The 13,827-nt window shown below is 44.2% G+C and overlaps 2 protein-coding genes across 2 annotated transcripts in view; one reads left to right on the forward strand and one right to left on the reverse strand.

Annotated features, from left to right (window-relative positions):
• Nucleotides 1-2,247: 2,247 nt before the first annotated feature.
• LOC106578495 (putative proline-rich protein 21) lies at nt 2,248-3,666 on the reverse strand. The gene has a single exon (XM_014157358.2). It carries the CDS (start codon nt 3,664-3,666, stop codon nt 2,248-2,250), a length of 1,419 nt encoding a protein of 472 aa, XP_014012833.2.
• A 1,320-nt stretch (nt 3,667-4,986) lies between these two features.
• The window catches only part of olfm3a (olfactomedin 3a), a 31,784-nt gene continuing 22,943 nt past the window's right edge, over nt 4,987-13,827 (forward strand). Inside the window, exon 1 of the mRNA XM_014157337.2 lies at nt 4,987-5,450. Coding sequence (XP_014012812.1) covers nt 5,382-5,450 — 69 coding nt within the window. The 5' untranslated portion in view covers nt 4,987-5,381. The remainder of the gene's footprint in view (nt 5,451-13,827) is intronic.

Consider the following 13,827-nt stretch of genomic DNA (forward strand, 5'->3'; position numbering starts at 1 on the left):
AGGAGTGGCTCCGTAAGAAGCATCTCAAGGTCCTGGAGTGGCCTAGCCAGTCTCCAGACCTGAACCCAATAGAACATTTTTGGAGGGAGCTGAAAGTCCGTATTGCCCAGCGACAGCCCCGAAACCTGAAGGATCTGGAGGTCTGTATGGAGGAGTGGGCCAAAATCCCTGCTGCAGTGTGTGTGCAAACCTGGTCAAGAACTACAGGAAACGTATGATCTCTGTAATTGCAAACAAAGGTTTCTGTACCAAATATTAAGTTCTGCTTTTCTGATGTATCAAATACTTATGTCATGCAATAAAATGCTAATTAATTACTTAAAAATCATACAATGTGATTTTCTGGATTATTTTTTTTTGATTCCGTCTCACAGTTGAAGTGTACCTATGATAAAAATTACAGACCTCTACATGCTTTGTAAGTAGGAAAACCTGCAAAATCGGCAGTGTATCAAATACTTGTTCTCCATATATATATATGACACCATTCATTCCTATGTTAAGACTCAATAGCGCATTGACTCATGAAGACATTACATGAGCAGTGTGAGCTACTACAGGAAGTGATGTTGCAGGCTAGCTCAGTGCTGCATCCTCTCATTGAGTAACTCAAGTTGATTTGATTTGTAGATTTCATGTTTAATTCCCGTTAGTTGACAATTCAACCAAATGTAAATCACAACTAGACGTTGAACCGAGGTCTGTACCCAGTGGGATCCTGTTTACTGCTAACAATGCCTGCAGGTACCGTGGTCGGCCTTGAACTTCCGGGGCTTCAATGAGAGGGGTTAGTCGTTCTCCCCTGGTTTAAACTATAGAGATCCGTTTTTTTTGGTTTCTGCCGATGTTGGCCCTCCACAGCTGTGGTGGAAGGTGGCAGAGCTACATGTATGAATGTGTTATTCAATGCCTTTCTATGGGCTAATAGAAGTAAGACCTTTTATAAATATATTTTTTGGGGGATACCTACAGGGCTCGTAAGATTCCAAGTGGAGTAGCTAAATGATCCATGGTATGAGTACTTTAAAACAATATGTTAGCTTAGTAGAACCCCCATCCACCCCATCCCAAAGGCTTAAACGCTTAGACGTTAATGTATCCTGCTGTCCATGATAAAACTCTCAAAGCACAAATCTGAATGTAATTAGTGGCTGGCTAGATACACATACTCCCACGCTGTAAGATGCAAGTTCTGTATGAAAGTACTTTTTGTAGTAAGAAGTGAACAGAGAAAGGACTTCTCAGTCAAAAAGTTATCTGTTCTCCTAATGTGAGCTATCGGACAGAGGGGTGTAATGTTGGGGAGAGGGGAACAGAGAGAGGTCAGATAAAGACAAACTGAATTGGGGAGGGGGAGCGAGAAGGTGGACAGAGACGGGAACAGAGAGAGGTCAGAAATAAACAGACTAAATGGGGGAGGGGGAGAGAGAGGGTGGACATAGAGGGGAACAGAGAGAGGTCAGAAATAAACAGACTAAATGGGGGAGGGGGAGAGAGAGGGTGGACATAGAGGGGAACAGAGAGAGGTCAGATACAGACAGACTGAATGGGGGAGGGGGAGAGAGAGGGTGGACAGAGAGGGGAACAGAGAGAGGTCAGATACAGACAGACTGAATGGGGGAGGGGGAGAGAGAGGGTGGACATAGAGGGGAACAAGTTAACGACAAGGTAGTGTGGTCCCTGAAGAGACAGAAGGAAGGTGAAATGGATGACTGTGTGTGTGTGCGTTTTTGCCCCAGCCAGCTGCTTACTGTGCACTAAGACTGACTCCATGGCAGCTGATCCACCCTCCCCAGACTGCTCATTAGAACTATGACCCCCCCCCCCCCACCACAACATGCACCTGAGTCACTACCGAGAGAGAGAGAGGTGTTAGCAAAGGCCAATAATACTGCTTTAGCAAATCCAATACTGTCAGATAAATAGGCAGTAATGGACCTGTGAATTATTCAATAGGTATGTGTATGGGCAAATGGCATCACATCTACAACAACACAGAAGGGAAGGCTCATCTAACAGATTTATCTGGGAATGTGGAGGTTGCCCACATGTCCTCAATGCCTCCTCAATATAATGATTTAGTGTGAATCCGTGCTCATGTTGCCTTCTGAACCAGGGCTCATAATTAATGGACTCATGTTAATGTATTCATTGTAAGTGAGGATGGAAAGGGCATCGTTAAAATACTGATAATAATCAGGAAAAACACAGTTACTGTTCAAATTTGTGGCCGATCAATAACCTTATTCAGTTACGGTTATTGTAGTTATTACGCAGGAAAAAAGCAGTTGGGCCGTTCTGTTGTGCCCGTTGTAGTGAGCAGGTTGTAGTGAGCAGGTTGTAGTGAGCAGGTTGTAGTGAGCAGGGTGTAGTGAGCAGGTTGTAGTGAGCAGGTTGTAGTGAGCAGGTTGTAGTGAGCAGGTTGTAGTGAGCAGGTTGTAGTGAGCAGGTTGTAGTGAGCAGGTTGTAGTGAGCAGGTTGTAGTGAGCAGGGTGTAGTGAGCAGGTTGTAGTGAGCAGGTTGTAGTGAGCAGGTTGTAGTGAGCAGGTTGTAGTGAGCAGGTTGTAGTGAGCAGGTTGTAGTGAGCAGGTTGTAGTGAGCAGGGTGTAGTGAGCAGGGTGTAGTGAGCAGGTTGTAGTGAGCAGGTTGTAGTGAGCAGGTTGTAGTGAGCAGGTTGTAGTGAGCAGGGTGTAGTGAGCAGGTTGTAGTGAGCAGGTTGTAGTGAGCAGGTTGTAGTGAGCAGGGTGTAGTGAGCAGGGTGTAGTGAGCAGGTTGTAGTGAGCAGGTTGTAGTGAGCAGGTTGTAGTGAGCAGGTTGTAGTGAGCAGGGTGTAGTGAGCAGGTTGTAGTGAGCAGGGTGTAGTGAACAGGTTGTAGTGAGCAGGTTGTAGTGAGCAGGTTGTAGTGAGCAGGTTGTAGTGAGCAGGGTTGTAGTGAGCAGGGTGTAGTGAGCAGGGTTGTAGTGAGCAGGGTGTAGTGAGCAGGTTGTAGTGAGCAGGTTGTAGTGAGCAGGTTGTAGTGAGCAGGGTGTAGTGAGCAGGTTGTAGTGAGCAGGTTGTAGTGAGCAGGTTGTAGTGAGCAGGTTGTAGTGAGCAGGGTGTAGTGAGCAGGTTGTAGTGAGCAGGGTGTAGTGAGCAGGGTGTAGTGAGCAGGGTGTAGTGAGCAGGGTGTAGTGAGCAGGTTGTAGTGAGCAGGGTGTAGTGAGCAGGGTGTAGTGAGCAGGTTGTAGTGAGCAGGTTGTAGTGAGCAGGTTGTAGTGAGCAGGGTGTAGTGAGCAGGTTGTAGTGAGCAGGGTGTAGTGAGCAGGTTGTAGTGAGCAGGTTGTAGTGAGCAGGTTGTAGTGAGCAGGGTGTAGTGAGCAGGGTGTAGTGAGCAGGTTGTAGTGAGCAGGGTGTAGTGAGCAGGGTGTAGTGAGCAGGGTGTAGTGAGCAGGTTGTAGTGAGCAGGTTGTAGTGAGCAGGGTGTAGTGAGCAGGTTGTAGTGAGCAGGGTGTAGTGAGCAGGTTGTAGTGAGCAGGGTGTAGTGAGCATGTTGTAGTGAGCAGGGTGTAGTGAGCAGGGTGTAGTGAGCAGGTTGTAGTGAGCAGGGTGTAGTGAGCATGTTGTAGTGAGCAGGTTGTAGTGAGCAGGTTGTAGTGATCAGGGTGTAGTGAGCAGGGTGCCTGCATGGTGGTTCATGGTTGTTCATATGGCCTTTTCTTTCGAAGCGTCACCAAGGACATCAGCTGCCAAGTGTCAATACTAGAACAACGCCGAAAAATACCCGAGGAGGCCATTCACATTAGGACACATTCTCTATTATAATGTCTAAAAAGGATACATCCGCTGGTGAACATGAGTCTCTCTCGGGTGTGAGAGGGGGACAGAAGCAGAGCGACGGGGAGAGGGAGAAAAAGGGGAAAGAAGATGGACATTTAGAGCAGGGGAGATGAAGAGAAAGTGAGGAGAGTGAGAGCAAGAGAAACAGGGAGCGATGGAGTGAGAGAGCTGAGAAGAAAGGAATCACGATCTCCCTATATCATACCCATCTGCATATGCAACACAAAAAGAGGATTGTGTCCTCCTCTCCTCCCATGTAGGCTATACAATGCATCGTCTCTCAGTCCGCTACAGAGCGGCAGGAACCCTTTCATCAAGCCAGCTCAGTACGATGTCTCTCTCCTCCAAGCACCAGATCTTCTCCAGCTGTAACTGTGGTGGTCGCCACTGGCAATCAAGCTCACTGGCATCTCCCGATCAGCCCTCCCTCCCTCTCTCCTGATGCGCGGCATGCGCCGGCCACATCCCACCTCTCTACCACTGCTCTGACGAATAGATTGAGAAATATCACAGGGAGAGGGAAGAAGGTAACTGTCTGATGTGTGATAGCCCTCCTGCTGCTGCTGCTGCTGTGGTAAACAAACCCCATTGGGCTTCAGCTTCAAACGTCAATGATTCATGAACACATAATAACACTTCATCTGTTTCAAATGCTACAGTTACACATTTCACCTGCCACACTAAATATGGCTGTTGAAGAAAGAAACTGCTTATCCATTGTAGCATGAGGTATGACCATGGTCTCTCCTCTCATTCTAGTGCCATCCCGCTTCTGGAAGGGGGGGTTGGTCTGACTGGAATTCAAACCAATTTCAGTTTGCTTTCATAGTAGTACTGTAAATGGAGGTACATGAAGTTTGGTGTGTGTGGTATGTGTATGCCTGATTGCACAGTCAATTGATGCACTGCACATTTCCATCTGAAGGTGGTGCGTTCTGAAAATTGGGACACTTGTAATGTATCACTTCATGCTTCATAGGATCGATTCATTTCAATACGGTTTATACCATCCTATACAGTTTGTTATGCACCTGTAATCATTAACAGTCAACGCACATGTTATATTTTCTTGCTACAAGTGGTGTCATGTTTTGGTAGTGAAAGCTCCAACACATACTAGCCTATCACAGAGGAAGGGTGTGTGTTTTGTAACTGTTGCCTGTTCTAATCTGTTGCCTATTCTCCGGGCACTGCGTGGGGAGTGGCAGGTCTTGGCACTGATCAACATCAATAAAAATGTCTTCCCAACACCCAGGACACACACCAACTGATGTCATATCCGTTGCGCGACTCCCCTGCAGCCTCGTACATCTGTCTCGTCCCCTGGCATAAACTTTTCTCTGTGGTGTCACTGGTGTGTGTTGATCAGACCGGCGCGTTGGCTCTGCTTCACACAAGAGTCCTCGGAGCGTTGGGAATGAACGCGGATCTATCCGTCTTGTTCCATTGGAGCGCTCTGAACGGCGGTGGGCACAGCCAATACGGCAGCGACGCGGACGCATTCCTGCAACCAGGGCTGTGCGTGAATAAAGCGAGAAAAGTGTAACTGTTCCGGATAGACAGAATGCGTGCTCTATTTAGTGTCCTGTACCCGGTGATTTCAATCACGGTCTTCGGATTATATCCGTCAATGGTGAGTTTCCCTCATTATTTTTCGGAATGCCATGCGGTCTTTGCATGTTTCAGTGTCTGTGTTTCAGGATCTGCTGTATTGTTCATAATTGCACCTGTATTAAACATAGCATTGTGTAATTGAGGTAAAGAAAATACATCAAAACAGTTCCAAATGATTTGATGTCCTCAATTATGCATTCTGCGTTTAATGGCATTCGATTTGTTTTGGCTTTGCCTGCAAATCAGTGTCGGAAAATATTCCAAATATGTAAACCATTCACAATATGAGTAAGTCGAGAAAGTCTTTGTTTTAGAGTGATTGAGAATTATGGAATAACTCGCATTTGAGTCTCCTGAATGTTTGGGAGAAAACAGTAGGCTGAAGCAGTGCATCCCTTTATGATGTTATGCATCGGAGCGCACCGGAGACAAACTTTACAGTGATTAAAAAAGCTTACTGCGGTATTTAAATACATCTCAAGAATTGAGGCGTATATGCATTATGTGTGCTACATCTAAACCAATCAACGGCCACAGTTTATGTATCTAGCTTTCCTTGAATTCCACGTTAGGCTGCTGTATTGTCCTCCCTTTCCCAGAGCATTTTGTTAGTAAACAAATACTTGCTTTGATAGTGAATCTGTGTAGTCTATGGAAGCTGTTTTCTTGTTTTATGTCGCATCTAAACCTTCACACACCATTCCCCATGGGGCGTATTCAAGTCTTGGATTTTAGGTGAAAGAGTGACAGTTTATCCCCTTCATGGATCATCTCTGTTAAAACTTCCGGCGAATAAGAAACGCGCTTGTTCTCTCGGGCACGTGTTTGCCTGATGCTGTCTGTATGATGATGATAGGTGTGGAACGGTGTGGAGCTGTCCACTACTTCGTGGTGCTGAAACCATTCCCTCGTCAATAGGGGGCGCGGGCGGTGAGTTGTATTTCATGTCGATTCCCTATCTCATTGAAAAATATCAATATTTTCGGCATCTCTAGAGCACCAATTTCAATTTCAACTGAGACACGTCAATGTATTACTCCATACATACATGTATGTTCCCATTAAACTAGCATTTTATTGATAGCCTAATACAAGTGACACTTAACCTTTGGCTAGATTAATTAAGGTATCGTATAAGCCTTACTCAAACAAACGTTTTCATAAATATGCACCATGGGCCACGTTTTAATATGGGCCTGTATAGTAGTAAAAAAACATGTCACCATTTACAGCAGGCCTAGTTGAATCATTTGATGGCAATTTTGTGACAGACAGGCCATTCTTAACCAAACCTCTAGCATGATTAAACAACCCAGGGTAATGTGATGATCTTCACCATCAGATGGCACCCCGCAGTGTGCCTAAGTAGATCCCGACACCCACAGAGAATGAAATATAGGCCTAAATATATTCATTCCCCTCTGATTGTGCGCCAGGCAACTAATTGTAATGTCGCTGATAAGGGTTGGCAGATTCATGATTAAAACGATGCTGGGGAATTTGTGTTTTGATTGCAAATGATATTACCCACCTGGAGGATATATCGATAGCGGGTGATGGGACTTGATTAAAGATTGAAGGGGGCTAATATGCGCGCACACACACACACACACACACACACACACACACACACACACACACACACACACACACACACACAGCTGTCAGTGGCTCTCCGTATGTCTCTGTTTTCAAATGTTAATTGACTTATTAGCTGCACAATTTATTGAGACTAGAATACAGCTTATTTAGGTGTAAGGCTGAATGACATACATGTCTCTCTTGGTACAATAAATCTGTAGATAGGATCAGATGATTGTGTTTTGTCCCTTGAATGTATTTATTAGATATGACATTGGGTTCCTTCATTATACCACAATGTGAGAACATTATTTCATGTGAAAATTGAATGTGCAACTAAGAAGGGACAGAGACTTGCCAACAGATGGTGATATTTTCCACCAAAAAATGGATTATCTTCTGTTCCCTCGTAGACATGAAATATTCATTGTTCAGTTCAGTAGGCTTGGCATGGCAAAGACTTTCATTCAAGCTGAATATGAGATGAGGATGCAGTCGAACAGAGAGGACAGGATACACACACCTTAGGGATGAAAACCCTTGACATGCATCTCTCTCACTCTCTTTCTCATGTCTCTCTGTCTCTCTGTATATGTCTTTCTGTCGGTCTGTTTCTGCCCCTCTGTCTCTCTTGCTCCCCCACTCCTATCTCTCTGTGAGTCAGCACTACAGCTCTCCATTTTCTTCTGAATTAAAGATGACACGCCTAACGATGTGACAACAAAAACAAAACAAACCCACAGCAACACAGCGGCGACAGTGTAAACACAACCATTAGTTATAATACATGTCCGTTTTCGCTGGGTCCTTGTCTTCAAAGCTCAGAGGTATTGAATCGGAAATAAAGAAAATAGTGCATTATTTTGTTACACTGGGGATGGTATGCACTTAGCGTTGTTTACTCTTTCTCCATTTCTTAGCCCTCTCTATATTAGAGTTCTAACAAGATGAGAGTGACAAGCTAGTTGGGAATTTACCCAACATCTTTCACTGTGATGCTTTTTGACAATGTGACAACTGGCCCTAATCACTGCTGTCTTTGTAGTGTGTGATGATGTGTGTGGGGTTGTGTGTGATGATGTGTGTGGTGATGTGTGTGGTGATGTGTGTGTGTGTGTGTGTGTGTGGTGTGTGTGATGATGTGTGTGGTGATGTGTGTGTGATGATGTGTGTGGGGTTGTGTGGTGATGTGTGTGGTGATGTGTGTGTGTGTGTGGTGGTGTGTGTGATGTGTGTGATGATGTGTGTGATGATATGTGTGTGTGATGATATGTGTGTGATGATATGTGTGTGATGATGTGTGTGGGGTGATGTGTGTGGTGATGTGTGTGGTGATGTGTGTGATGATATGTGTGTGATGATATGTGTGTGATGATGTGTGTGGGGTGATGTGTGTGGTGATGTGTGTGATGATGTGTGTGATGATGTGTGTGTGGTGATGTGTGTGTTGATGTGTGTGATGATGTGTGTGGTGATGTGTGTGGGGTGATGTGTGTGGTGATGTGTGTGATGATATGTGTGTGATGATGTGTGTGGTGATGTGTGTGGTGATGTATGTGGTGATGTGTGTGGTGATGTATGTGGTGATGTGTGTGGTGATGTGTGTGGTGATGTATGTGGTGATGTGTGTGGTGATGTGTGTGGTGATGTATGTGGTGATGTGTGTGGTGATGTGTGTGGTGATGTATGTGGTGATGTGTGTGGTGATGTATGTGGTGATGTGTGTGTTGATGTGTGTGGTGATGTATGTGGTGATGTGTGGGGTGATGTGTGTGGTGATGTGTGTGATGATGTGTGTGGTGATGTGTGTGGTGATGTGTGTGGTGATGTGTGTGGTGATGTGTGTGGTGATGTGTGTGGTGATGTATGTGGTGATGTGTGTGTTGATGTGTGTGGTGATGTATGTGGTGATGTGTGGGGTGATGTGTGTGATGATGTGTGTGGTGATGTGTGTGGTGATGTGTGTGATGATGTGTGTGGTGATGTATGTGATGATGTGTGTGATGATGTGTGTGGTGATGTGTGTGTGATGATATGTGTGTGATGATGTGTGTGATGATGTGTGTGGTGATGTGTGTGTGATGATATGTGTGTGATGATGTGTGTGGGGTTGTGTGGTGATATGTGTGTGGTGATGATGTGTGTGGTGATGTATATGATGATGATGTGTGTGGTGATGTGTGTGTGGTGATGTATGTGTGATGATGTGTGTGTGGTGATGTGTGTGTGGTGATGTGTGTGATGATGTGTGTGTGGTGATGTGTGTGTGTGTGATGATGTGTGTGTGTGATATGTGTGTGGTGATGTGTGTGATGATGTGTGTGGTGATGTGTGTGGTGATGTGTGTGATGATGTGTGTGGTGATGTGTGTGGTGATGTGTGTGTTGATGTGTGTGATGATGTGTGTGATGATGTGTGTGGTGATGTGTGTGGTGATGTGTGTGATGATGTGTGTGGTGATGTGTGTGTGGTGATGTGTGTGTGTGTGTGATGATGTGTGTGTGTGTGATATGTGTGTGGTGATGTGTGTGATGATGTGTGTGTGGTGATGTGTGTGTGTGTGATGATGTGTGTGTGTGATATGTGTGTGGTGATGTGTGTGGTGATGTGTGTGGTGATGTGTGTGGTGATGTGTGTGTGTGTGATGATGTGTGTGGTGATGTGTGTGATGATGTGTGTGGTGATGTGTGTGGTGATGTGTGTGGTGATGTGTGTGGTGATGTGTGTGGTGATGTGTGTGGTGATGTGTGTGGTGATGTGTGTGGTGTGTGTGTGATGATGTGTGTGGTGATGTGTGATGATGTGTGTGGGGTTGCTGTTGTTGAAAATAAAAATCACGCAATGCAGGGGATCAAAGAAAGACATGTAGTATCCCCTCAGTGTCTCCCACTATAGCTATCTGTATTACTATCCATATTACTATCCGTATTACTATCCGTATTACTATCCGTATTACTATCCGTATTACTCACACAATTAAATAGATAAAGACTCCAGTCCATTGACAAATATGAGAAAATTATCCAATTCAAGGAAGTGGTATCACTCTCTAAATTAAAAATGTCACTTCATTTGACATAAGACTTTCTTTAGATTGCAGCTTTACCGACATCTGTGCGATTATGACTCTACGGACAATTCCAGACACAAACAGTCATCACATTATTACGGACACAGGCAGTGTGTTCAGCCCACCACCGACATAGCTATCTTATGTCTCTTTTCTTCCACACCCCCACTGTCAGGCTATCGCTAGGCATAGCTCTCCCTCTCTTCTCTCCTCCGTCTCTCCTTCCATTATTAATTACAGTAATTGTGGCCCTGAGGGGTGATGCAGACAGTCCACATATCAGACACATATCACTGCACACTACCCACGGCCTATAATAACAGAGAAGAATAGATTAAAAGTTTTGGTCTCAGTAGACTTCCACTGTGCAGTAACAGCAAGCAAGATAATTATGTGGCAGGCTTGTCAATAGCTATCACTCAATATCAGTTAGAAGTACTCTTTTGTCTTTCTTGTTTCCATCGTCATTAAATGCCACTAAATGTTAGTTGATTGTTTCCGGAAGGTGTACGTAGGTTGAACGTCTGTATGTGTGCTGTCTAAATGTACTGTACTGTACCTATTTATGCAAAATGCTAATCCATGCAGACAAGGTCAGTACATAGTTGAACGAGGTAATAGGATAGGAAAATGTCTCCACGTCGTAATGTATCACTCCAGAGTGTTAATACCATTAGTCAATTTCAGTCCTTTTATTGATTATCTTGCTTGTAACACCATGGATGCAGCAAATCTTGATAATACATTCTTTCACTTTACATAAACCAGCCCTCATAATCAGAACCACATAATGAGCCTGTATGAATGAATGAATGAATGAATCTTTTATTTTAAAGTCAAATCACCTTATTGGCGACCCATCCCTTACGGGTTCAATTCACACTTTAAACAAACATTACAATGGTGCGAACAATGAGACCTCTGGTGTACTGCACAGAGCGCACCGCGTTCAGAGAATAACACATATCAACATGATAACAAGTAATGTTAGCCAAGCCATAAGGACAACCTCCAAGCCTTCAAACTAAGAGATCATATTTGATCGCTCGCTCATTATCTTCCATTCGTTGTGATTAAGACAAACACTGTGGCTGGCTGTTTCGTCTAAGTGATCCATTGCAGTACATTCACAGCAGGAAGATGTGAGTGTGTGAAAGATAATGAGGTGGAGTAAAAAGAGGATGTCCGTGGAAGAATGTTTGAGACCGTGTGCTGCAGTATCTCTTGTGCACTCTCTCTCTCTCTCTCTCTCTCTCTCTCTCTATATATATATATATTTCTCTCTTTTTTTCTCTTTCTCTCTCCATTTTATTCTCTCTCCATATATTTTTCTCATTCTCTCTCTTTCTTTCCCTCTTTCCATATATGTATCTCTCTCTTTCTTTCTCTGCATATATTTTTCACTCTTTTTCTCTCTCTCATATATGTATCTTTCTCTCTCTCTATCTTTCTTTCTCTCCTCTTTCTCTCTCCATATATTTTTCTCTCTCTCTTTTTCTTTCTCTCTCTCTTTCTCTCTCATACTTCTCTCTCTCCATATATTTCTCTTTCTCTCTTCTTTCTCTCTCCATATATTTCTCTCTTTCTCTCTTCTTTCTTTCTCCATATATTTCTCTCTATTTCTCTCTCTCCATATATCCATATATTTCTCTCTTTCTCTCTTCTTTCTCTCTCCATATATTTCTCTCTCTTTCTCTCTCTTTCTCTTTCTTTTTCTCTGTCTCCATTTATTTCTCTCTCTCTCTCTCTCTCTCTCTCTCTCTCTCTCTCTCTCTCTCTCTCTCTCTCTCTCTCTCTCTCTCTCTCTCTCTCTCTCTCTCTCTCTCTCTCTCGCTGACTCACACACCTTCTTCCCCGTCAGCACCAACACCAATCAGTCATGAATCAAAGCCTCCTTAACGTCTCTCTTCCCTGTATATCTCTCATGTTCGCAGTGCTACACTGGTTGTTGTTGTTATGTTTGCAGGTTGCCATTTGTCATTTTGAACCATGGCTGACTTAAATGTCTGTCTCTATCTTGTTATGGAGATCTGTGGAGGCACACACATATATATACACTCACTCACACACACACACCACACACACACACACACACACACACACACACACACACACACACACACACACACACACCACACACCACACACCACACACACACACACACACCACACACCACACACACACAGCAACTCCGACTTCATCTTATCCACCATTAGACCAGAAATGTTAACTCGTTTCAGGAGTATGATCATCAATTCCAAGACAGACATGTGCATTCCACTTCAGTTGCTCCCAATATCTCATAGGTTTTATAGAGACAGTTTGATCGATTTAATGTAAATGAATAGCGATGTGGGCTATTTTGTTGGCTTGTTTGTTCAACATCCTTTATACTGATAGGCCAGAGCTAGTTTAATTTGTCATACGGTGTGTGTGATGCAATCAGTCCCAATATCAGACATCTGTGTGTGTGTGCATGTGTGGGTGTGGATGAACGTGTGTGTGTGTGTGTGTGTGTGTGTGTGTGTTCAGTCATTTTATCTCGGTTGCATCCCAGGGTTAACTTCAGACCACTACAACTCTAACTGAATAGATCTCAACCTCACTATCAACTGTCTGTGCATTTGTTTTTACCCTGCTGCGGGCGGTTAGGTGTTGAAGTTGGCTCTGCTACAGGACTCATCTTGCATAGTAAAGCTCCATTCAAACTGTACATCAAAGTAACACGGTTATGGGACAGAGTTCACATACGTTTCATGCACAGAGGATTACAAAACATTAATAGCAACATTTCTGTCTCACATACACACTACAGTACAGTGTACAGTACCTGTCCAGCCAATACACAGTACAATCTAATACAATGTTTATTTGTCACATGCTTCGTAAACAACAGGTGTGGACTAACTCTGAAATGCTTACTTACGGGTCCTTCCCAACAATGTAGAGAGAAGAAAATAGAGAAATAATATAAATGTAAAACACGTAATAATAAAGTAATAATAGATACACAATGAGTAATGATAACTAGGGGTACCAGTACCGAGTCCATGTGCAGGAGTATGAGGTAATTGAGGTATAAACACTATAAATACAAAGTATGTGGACACCCCTTCAAATGAGTGGATTTTTCTATTTCATCCACACCCGTTGCTGACAGGTGTATAAATTCGAGCACACAGCCATGCAATCTCCATAGACAGACATTGGCAGTAGAATGGCCTTACTGAAGAACTCATCGACTTTTAAAGTGGCACCGTCATAGGATGCCACCTTTCCAACAAGTCAGTTCGTCAGATTTATGCCCTGTTAGAGCTTCCCTGGTCAACTGTAAGTGCTGTTATTGTAAAGTGGAAACGTCTAGGTGCAACAACGGCTCAGCCACGAAGTGGTAGGACACACAAGCTCACAGAACTGGACCGGCGAGTGCTGAAGCGCGTAGAGCTTAAAAATCGTCCTTCCTCGGTTGAGACACTCACTACCGAGTTCCAAACTGCCTCTGGAAGCAATGTCAGTTCGTCAGGAGCTTCATACAATGGGTTTCCATGGCCAAGCAGCCGCGCACAAGCCTAAGACCACCATGCGCAATGCCAAACGTCGGCTGTAGTGGTGTAAAGCTCGCCGCCATTAGACTCTGGAGCAGTGGAAAAGCGTTCTCTGGATTAATGAATCACGCTTCACCATCTGGCAGTCCGATGGACGAATCTGGGTTTGGCGAATGCCAGGACAACGCTGCCTTTTCATG

Source organism: Salmo salar, chromosome ssa19 (genome assembly GCF_905237065.1).
Source record: "Salmo salar chromosome ssa19, Ssal_v3.1, whole genome shotgun sequence".
Classification (NCBI taxonomy): domain Eukaryota; kingdom Metazoa; phylum Chordata; class Actinopteri; order Salmoniformes; family Salmonidae; genus Salmo; species Salmo salar.

Coding starts and splice junctions, on each gene's coding strand:
- LOC106578495 (XM_014157358.2), bottom strand. CDS start 3,666: ATGCAGGCACCCTGCTCACTACACCCTGATCACTACAACCTGCTCACT.